This window comes from Cucumis sativus, chromosome 5 (genome assembly GCF_000004075.3).
Source record: "Cucumis sativus cultivar 9930 chromosome 5, Cucumber_9930_V3, whole genome shotgun sequence".
Lineage (NCBI taxonomy): Eukaryota > Viridiplantae > Streptophyta > Magnoliopsida > Cucurbitales > Cucurbitaceae > Cucumis > Cucumis sativus.
Genome location: NC_026659.2, coordinates 8,674,970 through 8,700,404, shown reverse-complemented (window position 1 = coordinate 8,700,404; position 25,435 = coordinate 8,674,970). Strand labels below are relative to the sequence as shown.

Below are 25,435 nucleotides of genomic sequence, written 5' to 3'. Positions count from 1 at the left end.
AGGCATGAAGAATCATATAAAGTGCATTTTTGAATATTTATGAAATTTCAAAGTAATGAAAATCACAAATAGCAATACATATTTAAATTCCAATAATCATAAAACAATTAGATGATAATCAACTAGCAATCTAATAACAATTTGACGGTAATAAAGATAACAATCATATGGTAATCAAATAGTGATCACAAACTAATTAAGTTATGTAGTTAATTTTCAACTAAAATATGAATTGAACTAAGAAAAATCATATCATACCCATACTGATGAATCTACACTCCTCGATCTCTTCAAAACTTAGCAAAATCAACAATTTTAATATACTCGTAAAATAATGTTTGTGATCTCAATGACCTCAAAGAAAATAAGGTATGAAATGTGAATATAACAATTTTTCAAATAAATACAATTTAAGCAAGAGAATAAGAACTTATGGGTAAATTAAATAATTAAAATGGATTGAAATTTGATTGTTACATGATTGCTACTATTTGATATTGAATATTTTTTTCATTACACTATGATATACTAATTTTCAATTATAATGATTATTGTCTAGTTAATGTCTTAATTTGCATTTGATATGGATTGTTATTTTATATTAAATTTGTTATTTGATAGTTGTTTGATGGGACATTTTCAAATATAGTAAGATAAATTAAAATATTTACAAACTATAGTAATACTGTGGATTCAATTAATGATAGAAATTGATAAACTTATATCACTGTCTATCAATATGCCACTGTTAGAAACATATCAGTGTCTATCAATGTTTATTATTGATATAATTTAAAATATTGTTATATTTTATAAATGTTCGTCAAATTTGTCATTTCTGGCAATTCCGCTGGTTTGATTGCTATTTAATATTATTAATTGATATAATAATATCAATTGTTATCTAATTGTTTGTTTGATTACAATCTAAAAATGGTTGTCAACTATACAAATTGTTATATGATAATTATTAAAAATTTGTTGATGATATTAGTTGTTGTTTGACCACAACAATTAAATTAATATACTGATTATTGTTATTTGATTGATCTCAAATTACTATCTAACACCCTAAACTAATATTGGTTGATGTTAAAAAAAATGCACAACAACAAGAACCAAACCCAAAAACTATCTCAATTTCAATAAAATAAAAAACAACGATTTAAATACAAAAGGGAAAAATTAACCACAGTGTTATTTAAGCAATTTAATGACAAAAAAAATAAAAAGTAATTTATTAATTATACTTAAAAATTAAAAAATAAAAAACAAATCTAAAAATAAAAACTAAATCAACACTGTTATGGGTAATTATAATTTGATGGTCATTTAGGAATAATAATCAAGGATATAACAACCTTTTAAAAAAATTACAAATATAGTAAAACTATAGTTTTGTATCGATGATAGATTCACATGGTGTATGACCAATATTTACAACATGGTCTATCGGTGATAGACTTCTATCATTGATAGAATTTGATAAATTTTGCTATATTTACAAATTTTTTAAAATGTTGCTATATATTAAATTGATTTAGTTTTTTTTGTTTAAGCTCAAGAGAGTTGGAATGAGAGGACTTTACTTCAAATTTTAAATCCAAAAAATAGAGTGACAAACAAACCATGAGTTCCCTATACAATACTTTATTTTGTTTTTTTATTATTTATCTACTAATTTGGTCTCTTCACTTTTGCATTTCCTCTTCAACATTGAAGTGTTTTGGAAATCAGAGGGCACAAAAACCAAAGAAACATGGCTGAATTTTTATGGACTTTTGCTGTTCAGGAAGTTTTGAAGAAGATTGTGAACTTTGGAGCAGAGCAAATTAGTTTGGCATGGGGTTTGGAGAAGGAGTTGTCCCACTTGAAAAAGTGGTTACTCAAAGCGCAAACAATCTTAGCAGACATTAACACAAAGAAATCACACCATCATTCTGTTGGGTTATGGGTGGAAGAACTTCATGATATTATCTATGAAGCTGATGATTTGTTAGATGAGATTGTTTATGAACAAATTCGACAAACTGTGGAGCAAACTGGTAAACTTAGAAAGGTACGTGATTCTATCTCACCATCCAAAAATTCCTTTTTGTTTGGTCTCAAGATGGCCAAGAAAATGAAGAAGATTACCAAAACTTTATACGAACATTACTGTGAGGCAAGTCCTTTAGGACTAGTTGGTGATGAATCCACCACAGAATCAGAGGCTGCACTTAATCAGATTCGGGAGACAACCTCAATTCTTGACTTTGAAGTTGAAGGAAGGGAAGCTGAAGTCTTGGAGATACTAAAATTGGTGATTGACTCTACCGATGAAGATCATATCTCTGTGATATCCATTGTTGGAATGGGTGGTCTTGGAAAAACAACTTTGGCCAAGATGGTTTTCAATCATGATGCCATTAAAGGACATTTTGATAAAACTGTATGGGTTTGTGTGTCTAAACCATTTATTGTGATGAAAATTTTGGAAGCAATCTTTCAAGGTTTAACGAATACTAGTAGTGGTTTGAACTCCAGGGAGGCCTTGCTTAATCGACTCCGAGAGGAGATGCAAGGAAAAAAGTATTTTCTTGTGCTTGACGATGTTTGGGATAAAGAGAATTGCTTGTGGGACGAGCTTATTGGCAATTTGAAATATATTGCTGGAAAATCTGGAAATAGTATTATGGTGACCACAAGGAGTGTAGAAGTAGCGACCATGGTGAAGACAGTTCCCATTTATCATCTAAAAAAATTATCGGATGATCATTGTTGGGCGTTGTTAAAAAAAAGTGCAAATGCAAATCAGCTGCAGATGAATTCAAAGTTGGAGAATACGAAAAATATTTTGGTTAGAAAAATTGGTGGTGTACCACTCATTGCAAAAGTTTTAGGTGGGGCAGTAAAGTTTGAAGAAGGTGGGTCTGAGAGTTGGATGGCAAAAATTGAAAGCTTTGCGAGAAATATTTCAATAGAGGACAAAGATTTTGTTTTGTCCATATTAAAATTAAGTGTAGAGTCTCTCCCTCATTCTGCATTGAAGCAATGTTTTGCTTACTGCTCAAATTTTCCTCAAGATTATGAATTTGATAAAGATGAAGCAATCCAAATGTGGATAGCCGAAGGATTTATTCAACCCGAACAAGAAAGAGAAAACTTGACAATGGAGAACATAGGAGAAGAGTATCTTAACTTTTTATTGTCTCGCTCCTTATTTGAAGATGCCATTAAATATGATGGAAGAATTGTCACCTTTAAGATTCATGATCTAATGCATGATATTGCTTGTGCAATTTCAAATCATCATAAGATGGACTCAAATCCTATTAGTTGGAATGGAAAAAGTACAAGAAAGTTGCGCACATTAATTTGCGAGAATGAAGAAGCTTTTCATAAAATTCAGACTGACATTATTTGTTTGCGTGTGTTAGTCTTAAAATGGTTTGACACTAATACCTTGTCGACTATTATGGACAAATTGATACATTTGAGATATCTTGATATTTCAAACTGTAATATAAACAAGCTTCTTCGAGATTCTATTTGTGCACTTTATAATTTACAAACGCTAAAACTTGGATATATTGAATGTGATCTGCCGAAGAATTTGAGGAACTTGGTTAATTTGAGACATTTAGAATTTAAGAAATTTTTTGATATGGGACAAATGCCTTCACATATGGGCAACATGATTCATCTTCAAACACTATCTGAGTTTGTAGTTGGACTTGAGAAGGGTTGTAAAATTGATGAGCTTGGACCGTTAAAAGACCTCAAAGGTACACTAACTCTTAAAAATCTACAAAATGTGCAAAATAAAGACGAGGCTATGGCTGCAAAATTGGTGGAAAAGAAGTATTTACGTCATCTAATCTTTCAATGGTTTCTAAATCTTTATGATAGAGGAGAATATGATGAAGATGATAACAAACAAGTGTTGGAAGGACTTCAGCCACACAAAAACGTACAGTCATTGGACATTAGAGGCTTCCAAGGAAGAGTTTTGAATAATAATATTTTTGTTGAAAATTTAGTTGAGATACGTTTGGTTGATTGTGGAAGATGTGAAGTGCTTCCTATGCTTGGACAGTTGCCCAACTTGAAGAAACTTGAGATTATTTCAATGAACAGTGTGAGAAGTATAGGCAGTGAGTTCTATGGAGTTGACTGTAACGACAGAAATTCTTCTGCTTTTCCTCAGCTGAACAAATTTCATATTTGTGGGTTGAAGAAGCTACAACAATGGGATGAAGCAACGGTTTTTGCATCAAATCGCTTTGGATGTCTAAAAGAACTTATTCTTTCTGGATGTCATCAATTGGCAAAATTGCCAAGTGGGTTAGAAGGGTGCTACTCCATTGAATATTTGGCCATCGATGGGTGTCCTAATTTAATGCTAAATGTGCAAAATTTGTACAACTTGTATCATTTAGACATTCGTGGGTTGAAAAGATTGCCAGATGAATTTGGTAAGCTCACTAACTTGAAAAAATTGAGAATTGGTGGATGTATGCAAAACTATGAATTTAGTCCCTTCATACATTTATCTTCTCAGCTTGTTGAACTTGAGTTGACTGATGATGGGTCAAGTGGTAGTGAAACAACCCAACTTCCCCAACAACTTCAGCATCTGACCAACTTGAAGGTTTTGAAGATTGCAGATTTTGATGACATTGAAGTTCTACCAGAATGGTTGGGAAACCTTACATGTTTGGCAACATTGGTTTTCCTCGAATGCAAAAATTTGAAAGAGTTACCTTCGAGAGAGGCCATACAACGATTAACCAAATTAGATGATTTGGTGATCGATGGATGTCCCAAACTACTACTAGGGGAAGGCGATCAGGAGAGGGCTAAACTTTCTCATCTCCCATCAAAATGTGTTCGTTACAATAATTTTGGTTTTAGATGTTAGTTACGTTGTTATGAATTGACATTATTGTAGACGTAGGATTGAATGTTATAAACCGTCGTTGTATCGTGTGTCATCATATATAGAATACGATGATGGATTATTTTTATGGCATTTCTGAAAGTCACCACTCTCTCGGCATCGAATGAGTATTATGTGACAGTCATCTCTCAGGTGATCCTTCCTGTACTGTGACATTAAATCAAGGGTTTGGGATTGAAGAGTGTTATGATAAACTTGTTGCCAAAAAAATCATTTTAAGCCAGGCCTATGATCACACTTCCAGCTTACTAAAATGACATCAATGTGGGCTTTTAAATAAAATTTTCTCATGGATGATGGTTAAATTAAAAACAATCATATATCGCTTTCTACATGTGGTTTAAAATGTTTTCCATAAATCTAAAACTGTTCATTTAAGCTCATAGATATCTGATCTATAAATGGGCAATCTTCTATTGACCTGAATGATGTTAGTTCCTAAGATTTTACATTTAAATGTTCTGCTCTTTTTTGATAACTATCAAGTTTTCATTTAAATGTGCTTTGTTGAGATGATCAAGTTTGAGAAGCTTTTGGGACATGTTTGGTGAGTTTCAATTGGAGCTCGAATAGAGCACTTAGAGTCAAATAAGCAGCCAAGGAAAAGAAGATAGCAAAAATGAACAGAACACCCCATGAAGATAGCAAATTGACCAAAAACCCTACACAGTAACGCTATCTAATAGAAAAAATAATTTGGTACGAACGCTACATGGCAAGCTAAAGTAATAAATACTATTTCAATGACTGTGCTTAAATAATATAGGGAAAGGTAGTAAATACTGTTTCGATTTTTAAGAAGTTATCTATTTCAAATAAAGCAAATCAGTATGAATTTTTTTAGAAATTTCCATTCTTCTATTAGCAAATCAGTAGGAGAGGGAAGACGGATAGAAAACGAGCGAGTGGGGGAGTGAGCACTAAGGGTGGGGGATCACAGTTAGAGAAAAATGAGTGAAATAGAGAAGTTAGGGGAAGGGGGAGGGTGGATGATTTTGTGAAGGATTTCTGCAGAACTTCGTCCTTGAGAGAGAGGAAAGGTCTCAAGGCAGAGAGTAGTTTCTTTGCAATTATCAATCGCAAATTGAGATTATATATTTCTTCTTGTAATCCCAAAGTTTATGCAACTTTGGTGTTCTATCATATTGGTATCAGCTTAATTACCTCCAAAACGAATCGCAAAGGCACAGAAACGGATTGAAGAAAAACTTGAAGCATTCGATCAGAACATTTATGGAATAAGAGGGGAGCTGCACAAACTTCCGGCGATCCAAGAGAATTTATCATCCATGACTAAGAGCATCCAAAGGTTGGGCATCATGCCTCTGGTACTTGCCATACGATATCGGGTTTTATATTTTAATATTAATTTTCGACCGTTAAATTACAATATATATTAAATTTAGCTTCATTTTGCTTAAATTTTATTTATGTGTCCCGTGCACAATTCTTTGCTTGTAAGTTCAAATTTTGTTTACTGCAATTATTTTTACGAAATAGTTTTTATTTCAAATATCACCAATTTTCTTTTCTCAAATATCAAATTTTTTACAAAATTATCATAAAATAAATTTTATTCAAAACATCAATATTTTCTTTTCTCAAATTTCAATAATCTTCTTTCTTCGAATATCAATAATATTTTTCTTCAAATATCAAATTTCTTCCTAAGTTTCAATGATTTCCTAAAATAAAAATAATTTAATTTTTCTTTCTAAATTTTGATTTTCTAGGAGGAAGATAATTAGATTTCCTAAAAAGAAGATAATTTTTTTAAAAAGAAAAAAAGAAAAAACTCATCTAAGATAAAAATCTAACTTATTTTCTAGCCCTCATTTTTTATCTAACAATTTTTTTTAAAAAAATGCAACAAAGTCGGTGATCCAAACTTCCACTTTCTCAACAATATTTCATGAAAATGTATTATTCTTTATTTTTTTATGCAAATTTTAAATTCACATATTTACATTACAAAAAATCATGTGGAAATTGTCGGTTTTTCTTTATTGCTACAAATGTAGTGAATGTTATTGGAGCATTAGTGAAACATTAAGATATTTTTTAAGCATTTTTTAGTGTGTTTATTATATAGTGTCTGGTGCCCCCATGTATAAAATTTATGGATTTGCCACTATTAGGCATCCGGGCGAAAAAATAACAATGACAACAACAACAATTATTGTTGAGTACATCGAAGGAATGGTGAAGGAGAAATCAATGATGACCTAGGGGATGGAAGGATCGTCAAGTAAGGGATGTCCAATTGAAATTATTCTTGAAGGATGTGATATGTAAATGAAAGAGACCAAGCCAGCAGTGAGAATTAACAAAACTAAAGGAGAGGAACATTTAAATGGTCGAAGCAAGTTCAAGATGGTTGAGATGTCGGTCTTTAGTGACAACAATCCAGACTCTTGGTTATTTAGAGCCGATCAGTACTTCTAAATCCACAAATTGACTGACTCGAAGAAAATGACAGTGGCTGTAGTTAGCGTTGATGAAGTGACATTGAATTGGTATAGATCAAAGGACGAGCGTAAACTTTTGCAAGGATGGGCGGACTTAAAACGACGATTTTTAATTTGATTCTAATTAACTTTAGTTTTATTTTATGTATATTCGTTTACCTTAAACATCATAATACTTAACGTTTGAGTAACACCTTAGAAATAATATCTCCAAACAATTTTTCGTGTTCGACCCTGGATCACCCAAGTAAACCTTCTGCTTCGCTTACACTTGGACAATTAGTAGGAAAAATTGGATTCAATGATGATTTAGGCTTCACGCGATAAAAAGGTGCATAGTGGGCACTTTATGCTATGATCATGACCCATGACGTATTGCTTAGAATGAACCATGCAATATAGAAAGACATGGTGAGCACAATACGTTATCTATTTTAGGGTTCTTCCTTATTCCCTTACTTGATGGAATGAGTCACTTCTAGAGAGAATGAGACCTAGTTTACGAGTAAGTTGCCTGCCTGATCATCGGCTTTCCAGAGGCAGTTCGTACTCAGCCAGATCTTCAGTGAACCTACTTAGTGATGTATTGCAGTTACGTTACCAAGATGTTAGATTACCATGACTAAGTCCCAAGTAACATTTATATGTTGTTCCAACAAGAGAACACACCAACCAATGAGATATTACGGAAAGAGTGATTATGCAAAATATACCTAGTAAGGGACCCACTACTAGTCCCTCCAGTTGTCTGTTAAACTTCCCTTTAGAGCCTCTTAAGGTGGTACCCAAAACTATCGTGCTCCCGAACACATGCAATCTAGTGAGCCCTTAGGAGCACTCTCATTTGTTGGTGAATCCAAAGAAACACCTATGATGTCAGGCTATAAGTGATCTTGTCAAACCACTCATAATTCTATTCATGACAGATTGGTGGTCTCGTCGAACGCACACAATCATAAATCTATGAAAGGCGATGATCTTGAAAGACTCCTATGTAGGTAAAACCCTAATAGACAAAGTTAACAGAATACCATAATCCATAACATGTAGCCAAGGACAGATTAATTAATGGGCCAGTGGAAGCATGTGCCCCCTTTCACATAGAGTAACAGGGGTACATGGTTGTATTCACCATGCACGCCATCTACCATTGAGTTCAAGCAAAATTGTATTGATTTGACTCTGTTACCTTGATCGAGTTCAGGCATTATAATATCATGACCAAGTTTATCAAACAAGCTAATATTGAGTTATCAAGCTTATAATGTGACTGAGTTTCAAGATATATAACGAATAAAGAATCATTTCATGAAACAAAGAATTATTTATTGAAGAGAATTATTACAGAGTTCAAATGTTTTAGAAGCTTATATGTTATTTATAAGATGATTTGCATATACTGAAAAGCTAAACTTTGAGCACAACGGTTTGAAAATGCATGTTTTAGAAAATCAAATTAAATAGTTCAGTTAATTAATCTTGAACCATTAATAGAGCTTTTAATTCGTAGGTCCATTGAACCTCCTTACTAGCTCACACACAAGATTTTATATAAATCAATGTTTTCTAATAAAATTGAATTATTCAAATTATAAAAGAAATTTACATTAATTGTATATAGTGTGTATATATTTAGATTAAAAAACAAAGTTGAATTTAGTAGGAGATACGAAATTTATTGAAATTAGAATAAGATAAAAAGAAATAACTTACCGAGATTATAAAATTCAAATAATATAAAGCTTAATTTTCACAAATATAACAAATCGATAAAATATTTATGGTCCATATAACAAAATGAAAAAGCTCGTAAACGGGTCATTTTTTTAAATGTTCAAGGCTTGTGCTTCCTTTTCTTCCTCTTCTGCGAATTTTTTTCTTTCCACCATCTTTTTCTCTTATTCTTATGTAGTTTTCTTTTATTTTTTTTTCAAACTGTTATTTGGTTCAAGATCGTGTATCAAATATAAAAGATCTAGTTTTTTTCACAATGTTCGTTGGTTGTTCCAAATATAAAAGATCATGAAAAAAATCGTTGGGATATTGGATAGCCAAATCTAAATGATCGTGTACCAAAATAGTCAAATCTAAACGATCATGTACAAAAAAATCTTTAAAAAAACTAATTAGATGTAGGTAGCAGAATTCAAACGATCATGTTTCAAATATAAACGATTGTGTACCAAATCTAAACGATCATTTTTCACATATAAACAAGTGTGTTCCAAATATAAACGATCATGTACCAAAAAATCATGAAAAAAATCGTTGAGATTTGACTATCCAAATTTAAACGATCAAACCTAAACGGTCGTATACCAAAAAATTATGAAAATTTTAGTTTAAATTTGGCTCGAAATCTAAATGATCAAATCTAAACCATCGTGTAGGAAATAATAGCCAAATCTAAACGATTATTATGTAGATGAAAATTAAAAATTTGTCATTTTTAGTATTTTTCATTGTGAGTCTGTGTGTTTTTTCCAATTTTAAAATTGTTTTTGTTTTTTCCAATTTTAAAATTGTTTTATACCTTGTACGTATTTTGCCATTTTATTATATTTTAAAAAGATCTCTAATATAAATACAAAAATGGAAGGAATAGAGATGAATAATACAAGTTACAGGGGAATGGAAGATGTGATCTTCTTCACTAAGAGCTCAACCTTCCACTCAATGGCTGATCGAAGAAGAGGAAGAATGACTTTATAAACGGTGGAAAGGCTAGTCCTTTCCACCACTCTCTAGGATTTGGGCTAGTTGGTACGAGCATTTGACTTTTCTCTCAACCAACCTTCTATCTTTTGGCCCATCTAGACATCACACTCTATTTGATGGTGATGAAGTCCTTAATTTTTATAGGCAAATTCGGGTGGAAAACTTAATTCTATTCTCCTAAATGTGTCAGCGCCGAAAGCAGTTTGTGTCAAGTCACATCAACTTCATCTATCACTTTTGTCTTCTAGCGAATCTCTTCTTGCATTCTGAAAAGATCTTCTCACATAGACTTTATGTGAGTTCTTCTATGATTCACCAGTCTTTTTTTATTCAAATTATGCATTAAGACACTAAAAACAAGGTGAAACAAACATGAGTGTTTATGTAAAGTACATTTCTCAATTTTTATGAATTTACATAATAAGCTACGCATTTTAGTCTCATTATTCTATCAAGAGAAAGTTATAGCAATTTGTACTTCTACAAGTTATCACGCATCTACACCTCAATTTCAAGAATATATAAAAGACATGAATTAGGTATATGGTCGTGAGAGAGGGCCTACAAATTTATTATATGTTAAACGATGAGTATAAAATAAAATAAAATAAAATAAAGGTGGAAATAAATAATAACTAAAATGGTTGACATTAACCCACAATAGACTCAATTCAAAAGAAGAGGCGAGTCAATATGGTATAAATTTATTGATCCTTCTTCTCCTTTTTTTGGATGCAAAAAGTTAAATGCTTTATTTTAGTTTATTTTAAACAAAAGCTTATACTAAATTAATTTTAGTTGATGTAAACAACAAAATAACAATAATAACAAAAAACCACAAACCCAAATCTTCTGTTATTTTATTCACTTCCCTTTTCTTTACCAAATCCATATACAAAAGAAATCCTTATCGTTTTTGTTTCTTTTCTATTTTCTTGCCCCTTTAATTTGTTTACATAAAGTTATTTTTGCGTGCAATTGCACGATGGATCTTTCCACGCTATTGTTATCCATTTTACTTTGGTGGGAAAAGTTGGTGAAAAGACTCGCTTTCGCTGATTCCACACCTTTGCCTTCTCCATTTTACCTTTCATTCAAATTAGTCTTTCCTAAATGATACAGTGTTTAAGAGTATTAATATAAACTTTTAAAATCTAAAGTTCTTCTGCAATGTATATTAATATTTGGTGCTCTTTGTTCAAGATAACTAAGGATAAATAGTAGAAAACACATCAACTAATTAAACTTAGAAATTATGCAATCTTGTGATCTAAGACAGTGCTCAAAATCCTAGAAACTACAACATTTTTTTGTTGTTCATTGCATGATTCAAAGAAAAAGAGAAATTAATTGTCTAAAGTGTAACTTTCAAACACTTCAGCACATAGGCAAAGTGAAGCTTTGTCATCAAGCATGGAGTCAATGCGGCAAACTCGGTGAGAAATGAATGCATGATGGTTATCCATCACGTAGAAGAGTAAGGTGCTGAGAACCAAAAATGGCGAGTCTTCCTAATGGTGGGTGGATCACACAAAGCGTACGTGCAAATAGCCGTTGCAAAACGGACGATATTTATGATGCACACACTCAACAATCGAACCTTTACTATTTCTCAAATCACCATCTTCTTCTCTATTTGTGCACCTATCAGTCATTGAAGCCTTATATAGCAGCCATCAAGCAACCAAGGAACGCAAGAAATTGTGATCCACGACTTAATCTTTACCATTTTTTGTATCTCATTTCACTTCCATTTAATGATTGTATTAGAGATTTTGATATTGTTGAAAAATTCTTATTATTAGTATGATCACTTCAGTTTAATTCTATTACAACTTCATCTTTTTTCGTTCTACTTATATGAAAAGAGAAATTTGTTAATGAGTTAGGAAGTTGGATTCACTCCTGCAAAATAAGCATGGATAACTTTCATTTTGTTTAACCTATGTAAAAGTTAATTGCTTGAGTTCATTGAATGAACAATTCAAGTAAAGGGTAGCTAACTTTGAAGGAGTAACGGGTTGACATCAAGTTAAACAAACATAGAACTAATGTAGAAATAAGCTTATTGTTGTTGTGAACTGATATATCATTTATATCTCTAAATAGAATATTTGTGGCATTAAGGCGCCAAAAAAATAGCTTGCCTTAGTTAGTAATTGGACGTGTGACTGTTATCTATATTTTGTTTGAGGGATTGACGCAAAACATTTTAACCATATTTAATCATATACGTTTCCTACAATCCAATGCTTGTTGAGTTAAAAGTGATTGATTGACTATTTATCTTACACATCCACCACGTCTCATCAGGGCAGTAGTTAATTTAATTTATAACACAACCTGTTTCTAAATAATTGTAGTTGAATCACAAAACGCCGACTCAAATACATTACAAAAGGAAACAACTTTTTTTGTCTTCGACCTTGGAATCACTAGGAACCTAATCAAAGTTTACACTTGAATTTGAATTAAAAAACTTGTAACACATCATCATGTTGGTATTTATGTCATAAAACTCGTAGTATGCAATTTAAAATCATATTTTAACCAATAAAGTTGTTACTGAGAAATTATCAGTCAAATTGAATATTACAATCTTGAATTCAATAAAATAAGGTCCCGAAGCTATCTTGAGTATACTTGAACTTTTTGTAGAAATATAAACATGGATCAAGTTCGAGTATATAACCTTAAACAATATATAGTATATGAATTGGTTGGGCATCTTATTTTGAGGACATTGTGGATGCAACCTGCTTTGTAGTTAGTACTAACGATGTGATCTTTAATTGTTCACGTAGAGACATGAAAGTGGCAGTATTCCATGTAAAGAGTTTACATATAAAACTGAACAATATGAAATATTCACCTTTATGTTATAACACCGTTTATTATATAAAACTTACAATTTCAATTATAGATGACATGAGTAACTTAATCTAAGCCAATTATGAACTTCCGTTCTCATGAGACTATCTTTAGATCTACATAGGTGATGACAACTCATCAACGCTAACACAATAAACCTTCCATTTTAAGGGTAAGACCAGATGGATAGCTAGAGACATATGGTGCAAGATGAAATCACTCCTACCCATTATAGAGTGAGTAGATAGATTTTTCCCTTAAGGACTGGCCTCAAGGCTGTCTTGATCAGTAAACTTAAACTTTATGTAGAGACATAAACATGGATCAAGTTAGAGTCTATAACCTAAGCTGTATACAATATATGAATTGATTGGGCACCTTATTTTGGAGACACTATGGATGTGGCCCACTTTGTAGTTAGTACTAATGATGTGATCCTGAATTGTTAATGTAGAGACATGAAAGTGGGAGTATCCCATGTAAAGAGTTTACATAAGCCTGAACCATGAAATATTCACTTTTACGTTATAATACCATTTATTGTATAATGTTGACTATTTTGATTATAGATGATCTAGGTAGCTTAATCTTAATCCTAAGCTAACTACGAAGATGGTCAAGGGGTTACGAACAACCTTTATCTGTTTTAGGTGAGAGTTTGAAAAGGAGAGAGATTCCCTCAACCTTTTTTTCCTTAGTGTAAAGGAAAAAATCAGAGCCAAAAAATATGAACACTCGTACTCTGTGACTTATATCTTTTTCTGTGTTTCATTTTTGTATTTTGTTAACATTAAATTGTAATATTGACTCAATGGTTGAGAGACCTAAAGTTTTATTTATGAGGTTGATGTTTTCCTTCAATCATTCTCTTATATTTCTTTCTCTGTCCATTCATTGCATGCTTTGTTAATTGTTTGCATAATATAGCATGTTTTAACATTATAGACCTTGGTTGAATGCCTTCCATGCTATACTTAACTAAATACAACCATCAATATAACCTTTTCCCTTTCGAGAAAAGATAAAGCATTGACTGTTATCGCTTGACGCGTGATGACCCATGTTTTGCTAACCATACGGCAAGAAGATTGTAGCAATACAATGGTGTCGCCAAAGATCCTAGCGGTATTTCACAGATATGTAAGATATGTGTGGCGAAAGCACCGAGAAGTTGCTTTTCTTAATAAGCACTGAGTTCATATTTCATCCCATGTCACCCTATATCCACCTTGCTGTTCTTATTCGCATCGTAGTGTAAATAGTTAAGAAAATCATACTTTGCATAAATTTATACCATATACTTAACTACATAAGATAATTAAGACGCGAGATAGATTATTTAGAAAACTAATTTCGTATTCGACCCTAGACTTACTAGGAAACCTCTTTCGTCTCTTGCACTTGGGCGAAAAAGAGGAAAATTCGTCATAAACGTTCATCATCATGTATTTAGCAATGCATAAGTAGGACATGCACCTTTTATCGCATAATCCTAACCTAGACACCATCTTAGTCACATTATTAGAGCCTCACATGACATATCGACAAATGATTTTTGCACATAGCGTATATTGCATAATAAACAACAAGTAGCAAATAGAACTACGAGACACTGATCCAAAAGGGAGTCTTGTTAAAGGCGAATTCCGTCTAGGAAGGTAATTTTGACTATGTGTAAGAAAGAGGTGTTCTACAAGGAATAATGCAATTGGACAAAAGATGATGTGAAGAGAAGCATGTGAGCCAAAGTACCACCACGTTAAAGTAAGTGATGCAAAAAGGTTTAGCTAGTGAGGAAGAAGCATAGGATAAATGCTAACAACTAGGAATTGGGTGTGGTGATGCAAGGAGAAATACGTACACCTAAGTACGATCGCGATAAGGAAGACGTTCTGTTAAAAGGACGAACATTTGTATAGGGTGATTGGACAACCTGCTAAGGCGAAGTTAATGTTATGTGGCTTTCCGAGAAAGAATTCAGAAGAAAAGAAGTTTACCTTTCCAAGGAGATAAGGTTGGCTTCTCAAGGGAAGTGTCAATTTGTAACTGACATAAGACTTACATGTCGAGTCTGAGTTGACTCCATAGTGCAGAGAAATGGAAGGGTGACTCGTGTAAAGCGCAAAAATGATCCATAGATGTGAAAGGTCGCTATAAATAAGACTAAAGGCCGAAAGAAGGAGGGGATTAGATGCTACCATTCTGATGAATGACTGGTTGAAGGGACCCCTTGGTGAAAAGAGGAAGCTGAAAGCAAAGAAGAAAGGTTGGAGGCTGATTGATTGTTTGTGAGTGATCCTTAAGAATAAATAATTGTTTGTGAAGTGATCATGATAAATGAATCGTTTGTGGGTGATTCTCACTCGTAAAACTGTATTTCGATGAATGGTTTTCATATATAAAATGAGTATTTTTGTAAATGGTTTTCATGAACATTTTGAAATGTTATGCATGTTATGTTCTTTACAGAAAAAAGAAGTATCTTCTAAGTATTTGTATTGTTGTATTGTTTTGAAATCAAGTGATCTCAATGTTGTGTTATTACGTTGTTTTGTGCTAAATGTTGGTTGTTGAACTAATGTTTGTTATGTATTCATTGTGTGATGTGTGGTGATGAAATCTATTGCAAGACGCAGGTTGAAAGTCAATCCCAATACTGTTTCATCCTCAATTCGATTTGTGGTTTTGATGAAGAGTACTTAATTTTATTTTTCTCTCTATAGTTAATTTTACTCAATCTTATTTTCTATAAAATGAAGCGCTTAACCATATATAAATTTTAACCATAAGAAAAAGAAGAAAAAACATAAGAAGAAATTGAAATTGAGAAAAAATGAAATCATTTGTAATTTGCTTGATTATCCTTAGCTTATGTGGTGGAGGATCCACATCAACCCTTACGAATTCCGCTACGAATGCCAACCCTGAGGATACTGCTCGTCAATTTTGCAACCTTGGTTGTGCCGCTTCTCTCTGCAGCCAAATTTCCACCCCGAAAAACCCGAGTGAGTTAATTTCCAGTACTCTTGGAGTACCTATTTTATTCTTTTACATTGTTGGACCAAGTTAATATATCTATTTTAATCCTTTAAGTTTTTTTTGGTTTCTGATGTGTCAATCTAAATGCTATTCTGAGAGATCTTTGCTCTGGTTCTTTTCTTCTATGAGCTTCTATAATATTGTCCCTTTCACATAGTTGTTTTGACTATATCTATGAATGTTACATTCTAGTTGAGATATTCTACTCGACTCTCTCATTGACACTATCCTTTCTTTTTTATCAAAAAAAAAAAAAAAAAATTAAAGAGATTTTAGGTCCTTTGGTGTTAATTTTGATATTTCTTTTATATTTTAAGCACTAATAGTAGTGTTGGCAAACATTTTCATAACGAGGATAATTCGTTGGGGAAGACATTGTTTGCTTACATGCATTGAGCATGAAATGGCATTAGAGGTTATCCTAGTCATGACTAACATTCAATTAGAGTAGTATTCATATACAAAAATTTTATCTGGATCAAACCCACAATCATTGAGAGTTTAGTAGCAGCATTCATATGTATACTAAAATTTGGTCGCTTACTTTAATAATTTTCTCTAGTTTTGATGGGTGATTATCCTTCTTTTAATTGTATTTTTTTTCTTTATGAAATTGGCAGACCTGGAAAAATAAGAGAGTTGTTATAAAGGATGTTATCAAACTTGCATGAAGTAGCGATGCTAACAAAAGGAATATGAAGTATGGTGAGAGGAGAAAGGAACCGTGATTGACTTTTCAAGATAAACATACCATATACGAATAATAAAACCATTGGCTTAAAAGCCTATCATTTCATATTTAAACACATTTTTTGTTTTGATGTAAATGTAGATTCATGCTTTTGAATGTAGTTGATTATGAGCAAAAAACATCATTGTTTCTCTTTTTATGCTATGCGAGAATGGAATGTTTTGTCACAATTTTTGTTTTAGTGTAGATTAAGTGTGTCTGTTTGCGGTGGAATTAGTGATTAATGGTTAATAATCTCACAAATAAATTTTATTTCGTTAATTCGAAAATACTTCGAAGGCACCAATTATCTTTCTGAAGATTTTAATGAGTTACACTTGGTCCACCTTACAATTGATAAACAAAAAGTTAATGTTAATTTGAATAAGTGTGTTGTATCGATACAATTATATATATATAGATATATCTTGTTTTTGGCAACTAAGGTTGCACCTAATCTTATAACTCCCATTTTTCTAACCAAATAAAAAAAAAGTATATTTTAATCTTTTACAAAAAAATTATCACATACTAAATTTTTTAGTGAGGAATTATGCTATGTTTGTCAACCAGCTGGTTGAGATACACTGGTGCGCCAAGTGAGTCTGTTTGCAATATTATCATCTCAAAAAACAGAAACTATATGTATTATGATTCTAAGTCCAACGAATTTACATTGTCTCATATCCCTTATCGCTCGATTTCTAGTACTTTTTGAAAACAAATGAAGATATAGTTTCTATTCGATTCTTAGGAGTTCCAGAACGTTGCACTTTTAGTTTTTATATTTTGAGCTTGATTTAACTTTTAGTAATTTCCGAATTCATTGCTTTTGTTAAATATATTCAGCTTTTTCCTTTTTGCTGATGAGAACCAAGTGAGAGAGATTGTATGAACTCAAGCTTTCAAAGATGCTAAAAAAACACGACATGAATTAATGAAGAACGGAGAGAGGAAGAGTCATTTTGGGATTGACTTTATGATACTATATGAACATAAGGAAATGTCAATATTGGTGTGTCACGCAACCCCAAAATTTGGCTATAACCTAATTCCAAAATTAAGTTATGGCATGTAATTCAAAAGTTTGTACCTAATAGTGTAAAATGCTAGGGTTTGGTTTATCCTATTATATGATCAATATCCATGCATGCATTTTATGTTGGATTTTTGTTATATATTCGTTCACTAATTTCTCTTTAGAAAATAAAACCATAAAAAAATTATCGAAACCTACACGCCTAAGATCAGTTAAACATGAACCATATATGTGAAGTTTGTATAATATTGGCAACTGACCTTAGATCATGATTAAACCTACAAAACAAACAAACATTGAAAAATAGAACACCAATATTCTCATAACAAATAAACAATAAAAAACCTGAAGTGAAATTAGTTTTGAAGATCAATATCCAAATCCTTTGTTCCAGCTAGATTGACAACTACAGTGGCTAAAAGTATCTCGAGAATCTCAGCTTTTAGCCTCTCTAGTTGTCAATCTAGCTAGTAATTGTTTTGAAGAAATCCCTTCATGTTTAGCTAACTACAAAGGAAGAATCTAGAAGTCACTATCAAGGAAGCATACATAAACATGTTGACAAGAATCTAAGGAACCATTTCTATAAAAGCAAAACTACGAGGGATGTTTTTCCTACAAAGAACCATCAATATATCACAGAAACCATCAAAGAAAAAATTTCAATAAGCAAAACATTTAGGTCTTAAGTGTAAATAAAACACAAAAAATATATGTGACCCGGCGGCGGTGGAGATGGAGATGGAGAAAACGACGTGAAGGTTTGGTGGAGAGAAAGAGGGAGATGAAACGAGAAGGGAAGGGAGGAAATTTTTCAATATGTTTATTTTAATAATTTTATTTATTGAAAAGAGGGAAATAAAAAATATTTTTATATTTTTATGCTTGACAAAATAAAAATGTGTTTCTGATTCAAGTAAATATTAACTATACTTGACGTGGAAAAATGTCAAGTAAAAGTTGCACTATACTTGATACTAAAACACCGTTAAGTAAATTCTACATTATACTTGACGTGGAAAAAAACGTCAAATAAAAGGTAACGTAAAAAATTCAAAAAATTTCATGAAAATTTTGCTTTCTTCAAACTATGCTTAACGTTTTGTTTGCGTCAAGTAAAATTTTGTTATACTACTTAACGCGAATAAAACGTCAAATCAAATCTCTCTTGTACTTGATGTGAAAAAAACGTCAAGTAAAAGTTAATGTAAAATACTTCAAAAAATTCCACTTTTTTGAAACTATACTTGACGTTTTTTTTGAAAATGCTCAATACTTGACATTTTTTTTGTAAAGCTAACTAGTGTCAAGTAAAATAGATTATGTAGTACTCAAATTTGTGTTTCAATTTGTTCCCATTTATTGTTAAAAAAATGAAACTATTTTGATTTTTTAAAATATAATTAATTATAAAGCTTTAGGGTGTCTACACCAAAAAAAAAAAAAAAACTATTGTGGTTTTGAATTCGTAGTTTTCTTTTAAATATAATTTTATGCCTTTTGTCCATTATCTTAACTTTGAATAAACTTTTTTTTCGATATTCGTTCTAATATGAAATATTAAAATTGTTGAAAAATGAAGTATAAAAACAATAAAATATTAAAATACTAAAATATTTTTTTATTGTTTATAACGCAACCATATAAAAGAGTGAAAATTATTAGTTATAATAAAATGAAAAATGTATATAAAATAGCAAACCTTGAGAGGCTAAGATACTTAATTTCTAACTTAATCATCAAATTAGATCATAACTACATGAGCTATAGCCTTTCATACCATACATGAATTGGATTGTGGAAGTAAAGTAATTGAAACATATACAAATTGATAAAATGCCTTGAATTTGTTACATGTGGTGTTACGAACAACAAAGTATAGAGGCACAATTTAATTTGTACTAAGAAAAGATTCTCTCCAAAACATGTGTCTTCTCTATCTCGTAGATGTAGCTAAGACACTGTTAGTAAACCACACATAGATATGTACGTCGATTTCTCCATACGTTTTTTGTAATTCTATAATTCATTGTTGATTTCTTTAACAAAAATATATTTTCAATGTGGGTGATTCTCAACTTAATCCAAAATATAAAGCCTATTCAAGGTCATGAGTCCTTGATCGAATATAATATCTTTTTATACTAATTGTGACATCAACTTTCTCTTTTTATACTAATTGATTTGATATTAAATTAGTAATTGGAGAGAATATGATGCGGGTGTAGTGATTCAAGTCATAAACGTCATGATCGCTAACACATATCAGATGTCAGTTGAGCTATGTGTTTTATACTAATAAAATTCTTTATGTCGAATAATAACTCGGCTAATTAAGTAAAGGATCATGTTCTACTGAAAAATAAATAAACAAACAATTACAATAGAGATCACTTCCAGGTTTACTGATTTAAGCATTATGAAAAGTAAATATAACAATGTATACTCCTATTAATTGACGTGGTCTAGGTCTAGGTCTATATATGTGTTTCTATTTGTTATATTTATAACTAAAAATAATCGGTTGAAAATGTCAAAGATATAATTTGTGTAATGGCAATTTTGTAAACTACAAATGAGATCTTCCACATTGGTAGGGCTTTAACGTGAAAGGCATTTTAAGCCATAAGAGGAAGTTAAATTAGTCAAAAAAAATGTGAGGTGATCAAGGGAAGCGTGGCAGTGTGTCATCGTGAGTCATTCGTTTTTCGATAGTATCGCCATGAATATTGTTTCATCCTCAATTCGATTTGTGGTTTTGATGAAGAGTACTTAATTTTATTTTTCTCTCTATAGTTAATTTTACTCAATCTTATTTTCTATAAAATCAAGCGCTTAACCATATATAAATTTGAACCATAACAAAAAGAAGAAAAAACATAAGAAGAAATTGAAATTGAGAAAAAATGAAATCATTTGTAATTTGCTTGATTATCCTTAGCTTATGTGGTGGAGGATCCACATCAACCCTTACGAATTCCGCTACGAATGCCAACCCTGAGGATGCTGCTCGTCAATTTTGCAACCTTGGTTGTGCCGCTTCTCTCTGCAGCCAAATTTCCACCCCGAAAAACCCGAGTGAGTTAATTTCTAGTACTCTTGGAGTACCTATTTTATTCTTTTACATTGTTGGACCAAGTTAATATATCTATTTTATTCCTTTAAGATTTTTTTGGTTTCTGATGTGTCAATCTAAATGCTATTCTGAGAGATCTTTGCTCTGGTTCTTTTCTTCTATGAGCTTCCATAATATTGTCCCTTTCACATAGTTGTTTTGACTATATCTAAGAATGTCACATTCTAGTTGAGATATTCTGCTCGACTCTCTGATTGACACTATCCTTTCTTTTTTATCAAAAAAAAAAAAAAAAAAAAAAGAGCTTTTAGGTCCTTTGGTGTTAATTTTGATATTTCTTTTGTATTTTAAGCACTAATAGTGGTGTTGGCAAACATTTTCATAATGAGGATAATTCGTTGGGGAAGACATCGTTTGCTTACATGCATTGAGCATGAAATGGCATTAGAGGTTATCCTAGTCATGACTAACATTCAATTAGAGTAGTATTCATATACAAAAATTTTATCTGGATCAAACTCACAATCATTGAGAGTTTAGTAGCAGTATTCATATATATACTAAAATTTGGTCGCTTACTTTAATAATTTTCTCTAGTTTTGATGGGTGCTTATCCTTCTTTTAATTATTTTTTTTTCTTTATGAAATTGGCAGACCTGGAAAAATCAGAGAGTTGTTATAAAGGATGTTATCAAACTTGCATGAAGTAGCGATGCTAACAAAAGGAATATGAAGTATGGTGAGAGGAGAAAGGAACCGTGATTGACTTTTCAAGATAAACATACCATATACGAATAATAAAACCATTGGCTTAAAAGCCTATTATTTCATATTTAAACACATTTTTTGTTTTGATGTAAATGTAGATTCATGCTTTTGAATGTAGTTGATTATGAGCAATAAAAAACATCATTGTTTCTCTTTTTATGCTATGCGAGAATGGAATGTTTTGTCACAATTTTTGTTTTAGTGTAGATTAAGTGTGTCTGTTTGCGTTGGAATTAGTGATTAATGGTTAATAATCTCACAAATAAATTTTATTTCGTTAATTCGAAAATACTTCGAAGGCACCAATTATCTTTTTGAAGATTTTAATGACTTACTCTCGGTCCACCTTACAATTGATAAACGAAAAGTTAATCTTAATTTGAATAAGTGTGTTGTATCGATACAATTATATATATATATATATTTTGTTTTTGGCAACTAAGGTTTCACCTAATTTTATAACTCCCATTTTTTTAACCAAATAAAAAAAAGTATATATATAACCTAATTCCAAAATTTAGCTATGGCATGTAATTCAAAAGTTTATACCTAATAGTGTAAAATAATAGGGTTTGGTTTATCCTATTATATGATCAATATCCATGCATGCATTTTATGTTGGATTTTTGTTATATATTCGTTCACTAATTTCTCTTTAGAAAATAAAACCATAAAAAAATTATCGAAACCTACACGCCTAAGATCAGTTAAACATGAACCATATATGTGAAGTTTGTATAATATTGGCAACTGACCTTAGATAATGATTAAACCTACAAAACAAACAAACATTGAAAAGTAGAACACCAATAGTCTCACAACAAATAAACAATAAAAAACCTGAAGTGAAATTAGTTTTGAAGATCAATATCCAAATCCTTTGTTCCAGCTAGATTGACAACTACAGTGGCTAAAAGTATCTCGAGAATCTCAGCTTTTAGCCACTCTAGTTGTCAATCTAGCTAGTAATTGTTTTGAAGAAATCCCTTCATGTTTAGCTAACTACAAAGGAAGAATCTAAAAGTCACTATCAAGGAAGCATACATAAACATGTTGACAAAATTCTAAGGAACCATTTCTATAAAAGCAAAACTACGAGGGATGTTTTTCCTATAAAGAACCATCAATATATCACAGAAACCATCAAGAAAAAATTTCAATAAGCAAAACATTTAGGTCTTAACTGTAAATAAAAGACAAGAAATATATGTGACCCAGCGGTCGGTGGAGATGGAGATGGAGAAAACGACGTGAAGGTTTGATGGAGAGAAAGAGGGAGATGAAACGAGAAGGGAAGGGAGTAAAATTTTCAATATGTTTATTTTAATAATTTTATTTATTGAAAAGAGGGAAATAAAAAATATTTGTTTATTTTTATGCTTGACGAAATAAAAATGTGTTTCTGATTCAAGTAAATATTAACTATACTTGACGTGGAAAAATGTCAAGTAAAAGTTGCACTACACTTGATACTAAAACACAGTCAAGTAAATTCTACACTATACTTGACGTGGAAAAAAGCGTCAAATAAAAGCTTGTGTGTTTACCAATGGCGCCAAAAACATGCTTGTGTAACATTGACTAACTTAGGACTTAGAGGAATAGTATTGTTGCTTATGTTTGTGTTTACATCTACATGATGAGTCATTGATCAAGATCATTACATGCAAAATGCTTTTTATAAATCTCTTCCTCATGTGTTAGCTAACTCCTCATGGTATACAAGTTTTCCTATTGTTTGCCCAAGTGTAAGCTAAACAACAAGTTTTTCTAGATGATCTATGGTCGAACACAGGGAATTGATATTGAAGGTTAGTTCTAGGATATACTCTTCAATTAGGCAGTATGAAAGAATAAATTATACAGTGTAAAAGAGTGTAAGTTTATATCATATCTAGTTATGTACTCTAGAGAAATCTGTAAAGGTAATTTAATGAAGGTGGTTGTGAGAATGGAATGCAACAGTAAACTAACTTGTACAAAAAAGGGAATGAAAGAAAATCTATGCATTACTAGCTAGGTGAATAAGTTATATGAAAGTCTTAATTCAATTACTTACTTGACTAGCTTATGATTAAGGCGAGCTCCTCTTAGAGTCTTTAAATGCCACACTTGCTCTCCTTTCAAGATTCAGACGACTAAGCCTAGGTAAACAAGGTATATCTAGAAGATTTCACTTACAAGACTTGTAAAACTTCTTGTTTAAGGGTGACAATCTCTCGGCGCCTAGTACCCACACTTGTTCTCCATTCGGAATACAAATGATGGAAGTTGCCTTGCCAAGGTGGAGTTTGTCTCCAAACTCCTCCTTTCACGCATTAGCCATATCCTTGGTACTTCTCCTATCAGGTAGTTGGTGATACACACTGACCAAGTGATCAAAATAGCTCAGCTAATGTGATAAGAGTTATAAGTTAGGTCTTCTTATCAAGAAACTTTCATAGACCCTAAACTACAAATAACACAATGATAGATGAACAATAAAGAAGTGATAGATTGAAGAGGCATAAATATACATTGTATTAAAGAATAAAGATCTTTTGCTCACTGTACAATATGAACCAATACAATGTAAAGAAATAAAAAATATGGAAGTAATATAAATGCAATTAGAAGTTAGGGGAGATGGAAAATGAGATCTTCTTCACTCAGACCTCAAGCTTGAAGGGATAAAAACCCATGACAGCTGGAGATTTTATATAATCATTCCTCAATTCAATTTGAAAATTCTAAAATACCAGTACATTGACAAAATAATGCCGAAACTAATTTTCATATTATAACTTAAAGGCTAAACATGTTTTCTAATTATAGATTAGAGAAAGAAAAACTTACGTAGTTTGACGTCTCTGAATCTACATAAAAAACTCCAAATTGGGACACCACCCATCGAAGACCTTTCTATCCTCTAGGATGAGATTGATTTGTGGAAACCAATTGGGATCAGAAAAATGTTTAGAAACTTTTTGCATAATGGATTAAGAAAAACTATTTTTCTTCTCCATATTTATAACCCCTTTCCTTAAGGGAGTAGGAGAGAACCATGAGATTCTATTAATTTTAAAAATATTAAATTAATAGAAATTTTAAATCTACTAATTAATTAATTAATCAATCAATAAATAAATAATTAATTAAATTATATTTAATTAATATTACATTTAAATCATATTTAGTGAATATCTCTCCAATATCTTATAGTTTTAAATTAATTTAATTAAATAAAATTTTAATCTAAACTATTAATTAATTCTTCAATTAATTAATAGTTGAATTAAATATCTTATATTTAACTTAAATTAAATTTGAATCATATTCAAATATAAATTTCTCTTGTAACCAATAAATAATTTTAATATAAATTCAATTCACATTAAACTAATATTTGAACTCATTCAAATATTTTATTTGTCATAAATTAATTTTGATTTATATCCAAAATAAAATTCATATAATAAAGTTTGATTAAAATATATAAACTTTATATTATAATGTATGAGATCAAACATTATACTAATTTCCAAAGTATATTTGAACATTTTAAATTATAATCAATATAAATAAATTCTATTACCCTCTACAAGCTAGAAAAGGGACCTAATGAACCTATAGATAAAAAGCTACGACGATATAAAATTAATTAACAAAACTCATTAACCACATTAATCAATATTCGTTAATCGTGTGTACACTCCACTAAAAACTCACAACTGAACTCTTCTCACTGTAGATATGTTTCTGTGTCCACAAATATAGATTAATAGTAGTAAGTTAGTCCTTTACG

The 25,435-nt window shown here is 31.2% G+C and overlaps 1 protein-coding gene and 1 long non-coding RNA gene across 2 annotated transcripts; both read left to right on the top strand.

Moving 5' to 3' along the window:
* The first annotated feature begins 1,759 nt into the window (after positions 1-1,759).
* On the top strand, positions 1,760-4,903 carry LOC101211502 (disease resistance protein RGA2). The gene has a single exon (XM_004140394.1). The coding sequence runs from the start codon at positions 1,760-1,762 to the stop codon at positions 4,901-4,903; it is 3,144 nt and encodes a 1,047-aa protein (XP_004140442.1).
* A 15,575-nt stretch (positions 4,904-20,478) lies between these two features.
* Positions 20,479-21,810, top strand: LOC116404073. Its single transcript, XR_004217014.1, has 2 exons — positions 20,479-20,885; positions 21,538-21,810. It is a non-coding gene; the product is annotated as an uncharacterized LOC116404073 (long non-coding RNA).
* The last annotated feature ends 3,625 nt before the right edge of the window (positions 21,811-25,435 follow it).